Source organism: Triturus cristatus, chromosome 6 (assembly GCF_964204655.1).
Source record: "Triturus cristatus chromosome 6, aTriCri1.1, whole genome shotgun sequence".
Classification (NCBI taxonomy): Eukaryota; Metazoa; Chordata; class Amphibia; order Caudata; family Salamandridae; genus Triturus; species Triturus cristatus.
The window spans coordinates 1,226,409,598-1,226,422,369 of NC_140589.1; the positions used below are offsets into that span (position 1 = coordinate 1,226,409,598).

General features: G+C 38.8%; 1 protein-coding gene across 2 annotated transcripts in view; it reads left to right on the forward strand.

The window, feature by feature from the left end:
• Positions 1-12,772, forward strand: part of RSPH3 (radial spoke head 3) — a 141,980-nt gene that overhangs the window by 88,685 nt on the left and 40,523 nt on the right. For both annotated transcript variants that reach the window (XM_085612147.1, XM_085612146.1), the window contains exons 4-6: positions 7,480-7,625; positions 7,707-7,910; positions 8,847-9,009. In XM_085612147.1, coding sequence (XP_085468273.1) covers positions 7,480-7,625; positions 7,707-7,910; positions 8,847-9,009 — 513 coding nt within the window. The remainder of the gene's footprint in view (positions 1-7,479; positions 7,626-7,706; positions 7,911-8,846; positions 9,010-12,772) is intronic.

The window sequence follows — 12,772 nt, forward strand, 5'->3', positions numbered from 1 at the left end:
CTACACACTCAGAATTTGAAAGGAACGACCAAAACACACCTTTCAAATGGCATTTTGGTAGGGCCAAAGACCCAATTTTGAGATTTAAAAATGCTTTTCCGAATTGCAAAATGGGGTAGTACATTAGAAAAAGGGATCTTACGGTATTGTATGGGTTGAGTCTTTTTCTTTACTAATGCTATGATTTTGTGAAACGTAGGATTTACGACCACATAATCCCTTTGTATATCTGGCCCATAGTTTTACAGGAGCAGGTGGATCAGATGGATGAGTTAAGTCATGGCTAAGAGGAAAGCTCCAAGAAATGTGTTCTTGAAACTTGTAATTCGGATTCCAACCAATCCACAGATACAATTTACAGTCTAAACAAGATACTTGTTTAGACAATTTTCTTGGGCTCACCAGAGGAGAGGCTACTGTCCTTTTTAATTTCATTAGTGAAGGTTGGGCAGGCATAAATTAACAAATGATTTTCGGGAAAGCTAAAGGTAAGTGTTCCTCTCCCTCCCAGTTGCAGAGTGCCTGGGACCCTGCAAAGGTAAGTAATGCTCTTTGCCAGGGCCATACATACCATATCCTGATGGCTACATTGAGTACCAAAAAGCACTGGCTCCTGCTCACCCCTTGCCCTGATGCTCATGATACCCCTGACCTGGCTTTCAAGCTTAGACAATCCAGGCCATTGTTAATCAAGACCTTTTGCAGATGTCAGAATGGAACAGAACCTTTGACCCACATCAACAAATGGCCTTTCGACTATGGTTTTGTAATCTGGTTTCATTCAACTCCTCTTTGTTTGAATTCCCATTTTGGATGAAGATCTGCTGCTGAGTGCCTGATTTGCCTTCCTTTAGATTTATTTTATTTTCAATGGATATTCTCTGTACACAAGGCATGCCAGGAATTTCTCTCTCTTGGGTAATAGGGTATCTACCCTCAGTAGTGTAAGTAAGAGTCTTGCAAAAAGAAATTGTCGTGCCAGGTGTAGCTGTAGATACACATGCTGTGCATACTCATACCATGTAGTTTTGGGCTCGGTCAGACGTGTGCAACTTGCTTTTGTTCGAAGGAGAGTTTTCGAATAACAGGATGTTGTGGCTCCACCTATTGCAGGTAAGGTGCATGGGCATTGGCTCCATGGTCAGATTGTTTTTCTCCGCCATCGGGTTAAGATGTGTTTACGGGAGCTCCGGTTCACTGCCACTAGGTCGTCCCGACAGATCTTCGGCACCATCCCTCATCAATCCAAATGATCCCACTTTTCGTCAGCCTACCTTCCGGTACTACTTCAATGCCATTCTTTCTTCATGGTCGATGAACTCTCACATCTGGGCTGAGCCCCTTCAACTCCATAACCTTCAAACCGTCAAGAATGACCATGTGATGGAAAGAACTCCTTTTTCGGTTCTGCCCATCCTGCCACGCCAAGTATCCCATGACAGATTTTGACAGACTTGCACAATTGGTGGTATACAAACCTTCTACACCTCTCAATCGTGAAACACAAGAAACAACCTTGCAGGCCAGACTTTCTAACCAGACTACAGGACCAAATTCATCACCCAAAACTTCAAACCTTGAGTTCTGCTGCATGACTCCTGAAATCAGACAAAATGGACACTTAAATCTTCCTCAGATTTGTATGGACACTTTAAAGAAAGCAAAAAGACCACAACAAAGAACCTCCTATGCCTTAAAATGGAAAATATTTGTATATGGTGTCAATCTAAATGTTGTAGCCCTATTACTTCTTGAGAAGTACTTCTCCCATATTTGCTTCAGTTAGCAAAATCCAAACTTCAGTTCTCTTCTTTAAAAGTTCACTCAGCAGCCATAACGGCTTACAAAAATTCTCCACATCCAGTTTAATAATTTTTGTTTACTTCAGTAATTTAAAGACTTCCTGGAAGGAATCAAGAACTAAATTTGATCCTCAGTAAACTAATGAGTTCTCCTTTTGAAACCTATCATATTCATAGGGCCATATTATAGTATCTTTCATGGAAATGTTTTTATTGCAATAATCTCAGCAAAGAGAGTTAGCGAAATTGAGGCTCTGTCCTAACTAGATCCTTTCATGATTTTTCATGCTAATAGGGTTGTTGTACTAACACATCCTTCTTTCTTACCGCAAGTAGTATTGGACCTCCACATAAATCAATTTATCACATTACCTGTGTTTTTTTCCTAATCCTTCCACATCTGCGGAAAGGTCTGTGCATTCTCTTGACAACAGGAGAGTATTAAGTTTTCACTTAGACAAAACAAAAGACATTAGAAAAACAAATCAACTTTTTATCAACTACTGTCACAATAGACAAGGTCTAGCTACTTCAAAGCAATCCATCGGTAGATGGATAGTTGCTTGTATTACACCATGTTACCAAGTTGCTAATAAACCTATACTAGGTAGACCGAAACTTCATTCCAGAAAAGGAAATGCAGCCACTACTGCATGAATTAGAAATGTCACTATCACAGACATTTATAGAGCAGCAACATGGAAGTCAATTCACACATTCACAAAACACTATTGTTTAGATATTGATACCCAAGCTGAAGCTAGGGTGGGACAGGAGGCTCTTAGAATTCTTTTTTTAAATGAGTATATTTATATTCTTTGTCAGCAGCTGCTTTACAATTTTTCTCTTAAGCTTGCTACTCTATTCAAGCATTTAAGACTCTCAAATAGGATCCTATGATTCAGAAGGAAAGGTTAAGTACCTGTAATACTGGTTCTGCATTATAGGAATCTTCATTGAAGTCATAAACAACCCACCCTCTTCCCCGACTGCTGCAATGTTTACTCATGTCGAGATATTGAGGCATAAAGACAACTCATATTACTTGTTTCTATACACTTTGCCTCGTAAAAAAGAACTGAGTGAGAGAGTCAAACCACTAGTGCAAGGCATGCTGGGCAGAGCTGCTTCCCAGGTTCATAAAAGCATAGGCTCCTTTTTTATTCTCAGACACTGTTAAATGAAAGCCAACAAGCTGCATTTTTTGCATTCATGTTCTCTAAATAAAACACTTATGTATCCTAGGTTTTCTACTGATAGATGTTACAATATGGCATCATGAATACATTTGACGGGTTAAATAACAATAGAAAATAGAAAAAAAATGACACCTTTTTGGACTGCCATTCAACAGATGTATTCAGATTCAAAGACAATATTTTCATACTGTCTGCATGATACTCCGCCATATAATTGTGTTACGGAGTCCTCAAAAACGGCGGGAATTATTCAAGTGTTTGACTTCAATGAAGATTCTTACAATGCAGAACCAGGTTTACAAGTAGGGGAACAACCTTTACAACGCAACTTTTACAACGCACTACTCTTACAACGCATTTTTTACAACGCAAAATCCATTACAACGCATTCCATTACATCGCAGGACACTACAACGCATTTTTAAAAACTACCTTTACAACGCATTCCATTACAACGCATACTACCTTTACAACGCATACCATTACAACGCATAATATTACACTACACTATCCAACACTTACCCTACTGTTGCACCCCCTGGAGTTAGAATAGTAATTTTTACCCCTATACTATCCAACACTTACCCTACTGTTGCACCCCCTGGAGTTAGAATAGTAATTTTTACCCCTATACTATCCAACACTTACCCTACTGTTGCACCCCCTGGAGTTAGAATAGTAATTTTTACCCCTATACTATCCAACACTTACCCTACTGTTGCACCCCCTGGAGTTAGAATAGTAATTTTTACCCCTATACTATCCAACACTTACCCTACTGTTGCACCCCCTGGAGTTAGAATAGTAATTTTTACCCCTATACTATCCAACACTTACCCTACTGTTGCACCCCCTGGAGTTAGAAAAGTAATTTTTACCCCTATACTATCTAATAGTTACCTTAAATGCAATTTAATATAATGCGTTGTAATGGTATGCGTTGTAAAGGTAGTATGCGTTGTAATGGAATGCGTTGTAAAGGTAGTTTTTAAAAATGCGTTGTAGTGTCCTGCGATGTAATGGAATGCGTTGTAATGGATTTTGCGTTGTAAAAAATGCGTTGTAAGTGCATGCGTTGTAAAAGTGTGCGTTGTAACGACATACATCCTTACAAGTATGTTGCATATTCTTACCTCGTTTGCCCTGATGAACAACCAGGTTATTCGTTTTTGGTAAAATAGCATGAAATAAGGCAAAGGGCCAGTCAGAAGATGTTTCATAGGGGATCTCTGAGCACGAAAGGAACAACTCCCATTTACAGTATTTGGATTAGAGGTATTCGTAGCTTTCAAAGAGCAGGCTATGGCAGGGAAAACACTTGTATTAACAGTCTTAATCCCCCAGAAGCACTAACATGAATGCAGAATGTGCCATGCAGAGTGCTCACCTCCTTCAATAAAAAGGTAGTAATTCTCTTTTGCAGCTCACAAGGTTAAGCAGCCTTATCCTCATGTCCCAGAGAAACCAACTGTAGTTTCTGTTTAAGGAAAAACCGAAGAGATGGAGGAGTAGCAGACGTTTTCTGAAGAGATGGACAAGCACACCCCTTCTCTGACTGAGTCAGAGTCTCCTTCCTCCTCGGATAATCTTTGATCGATTGAATGATCTATCGGGAAGGCTCTCTGCCCGCAGGCGTACGGGGATTTTTGTATGCACCAAAAATAGCTGCAATAATCTTTCCTATGGGTAACTGTACTGTCACATTTACTAAATTACCTATATCTTCGGATTACATTACCTGGTATAGGGCACAACTGTCATTACCATAGCAAGATCGCAATGGTCTCTTGTCCGTCCGCAATTCCAAGCAGGATCCTCCGTGTGAATAGGTTGAGAAGGTGCATGGACAGAGGGCGTCCTGTTTCTGCAGAGATCCGCGTGATGGGTGAGGATGAAACACAAACATAATGGGATGGAAAGCTTGCAACAGTGTCTGCCACTAGTAATCACTCAGACCGCTTTGCAGCCCATCATTTTTTGCCCACTATGCCACTCCAGACTGAGACTAGCATATGTAAATCAAAGGTGCATAAAAATCTCATCAACATTCCTCTCTCAATCACTCCAAGGTATTTTCTAAAACTGTTATTATCCTTTGTGTGGCATTGTAAACTTCGACCCTCTGAAGGGCATCTTTGCAGAACTGTGATTTGGGAGAACCTTTCACAAGGATCATTAGTTGAGACTCTTTCATCTCAAATTATCACAATAGCTCTGTGAACCTCATCTATTGGATAACATTGGCCATAGGGTCCCATGTTAAGTGAAATCATAGCCCTTAGGACACATGAGCTACATTGGCATCTAGAATCCTATATTTGGCTCGGAAAGTGCTAGAGTATGGGGTTTCTTGCCTTCAATTTCTGTGTAGTAACTTTTCCCTTTGCCTATTATAGAGCTTTCTTTTTCAGAAGTAAAAAACTGACCATATTGGTAGTATTATTGACCGGTATTACTGTGTTAACTCTCTGTTTTGAGTGACTGAACCTACATCATCTCCTTGAGTAAGCCTGAAACTGCTCTGGCTTGCTAATGTTGAGAAAGTCATTTGTTAAATGGAAGTATCTGGTCTCAGTCATGTGGAAGCCAACAGAACAATGGCCTTAGAGCACTTATTGGTAACACCCACAATTACTATAATTGTGCCCCAGAGACTTATGACTGTACAGGGCCCCAAGAACATATCTCACATCATGCGAAAAGGAACTAATTTCAACTTGGTGTTTGCTGCCTTTGCGGCTAATGAGTAAGAACAGGAGTTTGATGCCTTGATTGTCGGGGAGTAGATTTATTTTTACTTTTTTTGTGTCTTCCTACATCAAGTAATTATCTATTATATAGATGTGACTTCACAAAAATATTAATTTGGATCAATTATATAGATGGACTTTTTAAGCCTTTAAAAAAATGAATACATACAAGTTTTTGAATGAAAAATCAATCGTTTCACATAAATCTGTTTAGTTTTTATGTGAAAGTATATTTGTGTTAGAATAAAGAAGTGCAGTTGATTTGGCCTACTGTGGGGCTAGTAAAGGATTTCATACTGTACAAAACCTCAGTATCCGCTTGGCATATTATTGGATACCTTGGTTTTTAGAACTACCATAAGTATTATTTAGCATAGTTTTTAAATTATCCAATTAAATGATGACTCAAATTTGGAATATACAGTAATCCGAAACGCAAACAGAAAGGCTACTACAAAAATATCTGGGGAGTTGCGTTGATGCGTTGAATTAGAGTTAGCTTTGAGACAGTCAAATTCATGCAACCAAGACAAATCTATCCAAAATATAGAAACAAAAAGGGTTGAAGATTTCATTAAAAGTCGTTTTTTTCTGGTGATTGCTACCAAATATAGTTGTTTTAAATCCATAGAGCAGGAGAAATTAGGGCTGTCTACAGGTGTAAATACCAAGAGCTAATGGTTGCAGCAAGCTGCCCATGTTCCTGGTGTGGGAAAACAAGCATTGGCTGGATCACAGCAGTTCAAAGAGAGCAGAATGTAGTAGTAGACAAAAAGTGTAACATGAACAATCAAGCTGATTCCATATCAAGAAGGCATATATAATGCCACGTTCTATTGAGCAATAGAGGGTGCAGGTTTAGAGCAAATAGTTTCGCTTTACAATTTATTGGCTCATCCACTTCCACATTGAGAACAAACATGCTTTCTCACTACAGCTCACCTCAGCTGCACTTCGCACCCCAGACAACTCACATTTTAGAGGTGCACTAAAATGACGTGGTGGTAAAACTGGCACACGTTTGTGCCAGTGACCCAACTGACTTTGGAGACTTCTCAGTACTGTTGCTTATCGTACCCTACCTTTATTTGGCACCCTTGCTTTCAGATCTAGCCCATAGTGTAGGCAATAACTAGCGCCATTGTCAGATCTTTGGTCAACAATGCTTCATTGGTAGGGTACAGTGGTACATTCGATTCACTGCAATAAAAAAGTAGGCACATTTGGTAAAATGTGGAGAAACCAAGTAATAATAATGTAGGAAGATATGCTGAAAAACCTTTGCATAATCTCCAGAAGAGTCTGGTGGGATACAGAAGAGCTATATAAACATTTAAAAAGTATTAAATAACAGGAAACATTTGCATTGTTCGATACAATAAGATCTTGTGGTTAGAAAACTTAAATGATAACCCCACTTATAGGTATGTTTGTGAACATTTCAATTACCCCTTGAAATTACCTTCAGTTGAATGTGGTTTATCTCCTTAGGGTTCAGCCATATGTTTGCTAGAGGGATGTGTACATTAGTATAGTGATTAGGTTCCCCCACCATAACACTTGTTAATTCATAATTTTTCAAGTTGTGCGCCCTATTACAAGGCTGTGTCTTGTTATCATTCTCTAACTTGCATGATATTTCTCTGTTATGTTTATTGGCAGATTTTTAATAGAAAATGTTATCATACCCTACTCTTAGTGAATATCTTTTCCCTTCATGCCATACAGAACTCTATCTGGAAGAACTCACTGACCGTGTTGAGGAGGTGGACATGGAGTGTCAGACTGATGCATTCCTGGACAGACCACCAACACCCCTCTTCATTCCAGCAAAGACTGGTGCAGATGTGGCCACTCAAATAGAAGAGGGCGAGGTAGAGTACGTGCTCCAAAGTTTACATTTATGGATATATTTTTGCTTTACACTTATATTTGTTTTCTGTTGTCTTCCCCAGCTCTTTGACTTTGACATCGAGGTCAAACCTATGCTGGAGGTGTTGGTTGGGAAAACGATTGAGCAAGCACTTCTGGAAGTTATGGAAGAGGAAGAGTTGGCCAACCTCCGTGCGATGCAACGGGCATTTGAGGAACTGCGTAATGCAGAGCTAGCTGAAGTTCAGCGTCTGGAAGACAAGGAAAGGAGGCACAGAGAGGAAAAGGTGCTGTGCTTTTAATATTTTAATCTATTTTGCTACAAAAAAAGAGTATGAGATTGAAATAGATTTTTTTTTCTTCTTATGACACAAGACTCTTTAACCACCTCCCATAGGACTTGCTTCTTTAAGGGTGTTCTTCAGTATAGGTCTCAAAACTAACTTCAACACAATCTTCCTACCCTCCTAGACTGTATCTCATTCCCTCCAACACTCCCCACTTTGTGATTTTGTGTTTCTGATCCCTTTTTTACTTGTACTCATGTTATTGTCCTTGCTTCACATTGGAAATGTGCCTGCATGTCTCCTTATCCTTAAATGTGGGTTATGAAGCCTGCTATTGTGTGCAGCCTTCCAATACCTATGGAAGTTGGTTTTGTGTTCCTTTCGTGCTCAGAGATCCCCTACGTTTGTCATTTTTAAGAAATAGCGAATAAAGTTTTTACTACTACTAATACTACTACTACGTCGCTCTGTTGTGTTTATGGCATGTCCAATAATTGTTTTAGAAAAATAGATTGGAGTTGGCACTTTGTGGCATTGATTATTAGATATACATTCAAGGAAGATGCCCAGGCTTTTATTCTAAGCAACTGGTATGGGTGAGCACAGCCTAGCAGCTTCTAATGGAGCTTAGCATCTGGAAGCTAACTAGTAAGCTTAAGACTAAGTACTGGCTAGGGGAGATGTGACATCTGAAGAGCAAAATGTTCTTCTCAAAACTGCAGAAAAGGCGGAAGGTTTTCATGAAAATATGAGTAAGCTACATAGAAATATCAGTTTGTTTATAAATGACTAGTGGACGTTACTTGAGGAAAAAGGCATTGTGTTATATGCAGTCATCCTCAGATCCTCGCTTGCTTAACACACACAGCTGATGCAATCTAATGAAATACAAAAATGTTCATTGAAAATAAATGTTAAAAAATACTCTTTCTTCAGGAACGCCGGCGAAAGCAACAGAGGGAGGCACTAATGAAAGAAAAAGAGACCGCGGACAAAATTGCAGCTCGTGCCTTTGCCCAGCGCTACCTGGCTGATCTTATTCCCTCTGTGTTTAGCAATCTTCGGGATAGCGGCTACTTCTATGATCCAGTGGAAAGAGGTTAGCGCTTTTTTCTATCACATCAACCATGTCAGCTCTTTTCTTTTGAAAGTAGAGATGCGTAAACTTCAAGCTCTCTTTAGCTAATGCTTGTTGAACATCCATACAAAATATTGGGTACAAACACACAACCTTATAGGATGGGAGGGTACTTGTTTGTGCAACATCTGCCTCTCCATTTATGCCGCATTATCTGTACGTTAAGCAATGTGGTTTATATACTTTGAATACTGTGAGTGGGGAGCAGCTTATACAGGTATGAAATTGAAGTATAAGGTACCATGTCATAGGAAATACAAATTATAGAATTTTTGAGATTGAATAGTTGTTGGACTTGAAGTGGAGGTGGAGTACTAAAAGCATTGTATGCGTCAAGATGAAAATGAAAAAGATCTTGGGCCCTATTTACAGATGAATTCATGCATACGTAAGTAGTACTCTTTTGCATTCTGTTAGATGCCTTTGTGAATTGGCCTTAAGCACCTAAAAGGAAATAAAATGGCAATAAGCAAGGAAAATTCATATAGCATTTGCACTAATAGAAAGGACTCTTTGCACTTTTACTAAGGGAGTTGGCCTTTTCGTTGCCAATTCACAAAGGCATGTAAGAGAACTTAAAATAGGACTTCTGTAGATCTACTTCCTGTACTCATAAATGCTTTTGTACTTCATAGCAGTCATGAATTGCTTTGTCTGAACACTAGTCAAAGGTTATCATTTGGTGCAGCCTTTTCTTTCTTCCTTTGTTAAGTAGGTAATAGCATAACCTAAATTTGTTCTTTTTTAATGTTAAATATTTTTTATTGGCATTTAAATTACCATAGTACACTACGAAGATGCATAGGCCTTGCGTCATACAGAATGCATAATATAGTACAAAATAATTCATTAAACTACAATACATAGAACATACTAAGAGTATAAGTATGGCATATTACCAAAAATAGCATAGTGCAAAAAATATGTAAGACCAAAAGAAGTAGTAGCCCCATGTGTTCTTATGATGTTGGTAATTCATCACACACTGCGATATGTGGGCAACATTTAAGTGCCAATTTTCATCCTACCTTTTTAGAGAGTGCCATTTTAGGTCTGGCCTTGGGACAGCCTTAGCTGTTTTGCCAGCCTCATGCTTTCCAAAAAACTCATTATATAGCCTTATAGCCCGCCGTAGCGGGCTATACTGGCTATTAAAGGCCCGCTGCAGCGTTAAAGGCCCGGGCCGAAGGCGAGGGACTTTAACAAGGCAGCAGGACTTTAATAGCCGGTATAGCCGTTCTACGAAGGGCTATAAGGCTATTAGAACATTCTGCCACTAGAGGGCAGAACGTTCTAACAAATTAAACAAAGGCTTCAGGGAGCGCGAGGGGCTTGAAACTTTGGAATGTTGGAGCTCCAGGCTTATACCAGCCATTATAAGCCTGGAGCACTCCATTGTTTTAAATGGAGCTTCAAACATTACAATGTTCTAATAGAGTTCTAAAGCCATGAAATATGACTGATCATTTTGACATGAGTGGCTGAGCCTTCACTATACCCTCTTTCAGTTGCATATTGTATACATGTTGATTACATTATATGATGAATTTCGAATTAGCACAGTAGCACTTTGGGCCTTTAATGACGCATGTAAGCACCTTAATATCATGTGTAGATTAATGTATATGGGTGCGCTTCTGCGTATTGGAATTTGATATTGTACTATACAGCGTGATTTGCACGATGGGGGTTTCATATGGAAGCACCTCCGCACTTTGGGATTTCAGAATGCACTATACAGCATGAAGTTGCACAATGGGATTAAGCAGCCCTTTGCATGAATGCACATCTGAACCATGGGACCTTAGAATGCAGTTTATATTATGTACCTATAGGGTACAATTTATTTTATATTGTATGATGTGCAATGACTGATATTTTATCATGCTAGAATAGGGCTGTAAAAATTGGTATATTATGATTTACGTGTAAAGTGCAATGGTGACATCTCTCATGTTGAGAAAAGGAGACAGCAAAACACACAAAATAATAAGAGTAGAACATTGTCAGTGTTACAGGCAATTGGGAGTGATGTTCAACTATTGAAATTAACATTATGGCAAAGAAAATGTGTAAAAGAATTTTGGCAAACTTGAGAACACTTGTTATGACATTGAGAGCAAAACTGTAGAAGACAGATTATGCTGGAGCCATTATAAAACGATCTGGTGTGCTAATAAAATTAAAGTAAAATGTATGTTAGACAATAGAAGTGAAATTATATTGTTTGTTAAATACTGCGGACGAAGGAAGAGAATAAAATTAATGCTTTGAGAATATGTCCAGTCCAGTTTACGATTATCATGTTGATTTGACGGGTGCATATTCTGTAATAATTCCGTAATAATTAACATGGAGATGCTGATCTCTGCTTTTATTTCTACTTTCATTTGATATTTTTATATTTTTTTGTGGAAGAGTTTTTTACTTTGTTTTTTTTCTGCAAAGATAAGCACATCCTCCTAGACAGTAACATTTCTACTTTTTATTTATTTCAAAGTTTATTAATTTTATTACTTTTTGCAAACCTTTTCCTAAAAATGAAATAGAATAAAACTACAGTCCTGCCTAGACCAGACATTTGGCTTCTCAATGCTTGTTAGATAGTGTGCTTCCATCATTTTAAGTAAAAATCTTGAGCAGAAAGGGTTCGGTCAACAAGAGATGGGTGCTAGTGATGTGCATTATCATCTTGTAGAATACTCCTTGTGCCAAGATCACCATCATATTTAGTATATAAGAGAAGCTTTAACAAACCTGGTGAATACGTATATCCCCTACTTGCAAAATGAAATCCTTTGTCTATGGATTTAAAATCGATTTGCTTGCGGTCTTGCAAAAGTAGACCTTCACAGCACAACATATGCTATGTCAGATGAAAATGGTCTTGGAGATGAAAAAATAAAAATACATTTTCTGCAGTGACTGCCAGTTCTATACTGCAAACCATTCCATTTTAGCGCAGCAGACACTGAAAGAGAATGACTTCCAGCCAAATTTCAGCAGTCGGTGAGACCGTGTTCTTTCGCACTAATATTGATCTAATCCAGAGCAGAACTGGTTGTGAATAAACGGGACACAAGGGAAGGGAAAGTCCATTGCTGCCTCTTCATTTTCTAAAGAGGCCTCTGATGGTTTGATTTGGAGGGCAAATTGGAAGATGGTAAGTTAGTAACAAACCAGATTATCCTAGGCTGCTAGAGCAGAGGTTCTGCCTCTCTAATCTCAGGTGGCACAGTGAAATGTATTCTTACCATATTTGGGATAACTTAGAGGATGAATTGGCTTTGGTTACATGTAGTATAAAGCCTTAGCAAGAGCTGATAAGTGAAATCCAAATGTTCCATGTGCAAATATGCTTTATGTTTATGTGGTGAATATAGGAAGTTACCATCATTAGGGTTGTGGAACCCAGATTTTACCCTATCTGTTTTTGCGGGCTGTAGAACTCTGCACCTAATCCCTGCTAACCAGCAGTAAAATGATGGTGCCAACCCTTTTAGCAGGGTTGACCCCATTTAATATATTACTTACCTATAAGTTCCTAGTATATCGTACCAGGTGTGCAGGGAGCCTGTAAGCTAAATGCCACTAGTGGACTTCAGTACCTATTGTGCTATCCATTACAGTGGCAGTGCAAACATGACTTCTGGCATAACACTGTAGCCTGATTGGAGCAGTTGTAAAACTGCAATTAGACATGTCAAAATAAAACATTTTGACA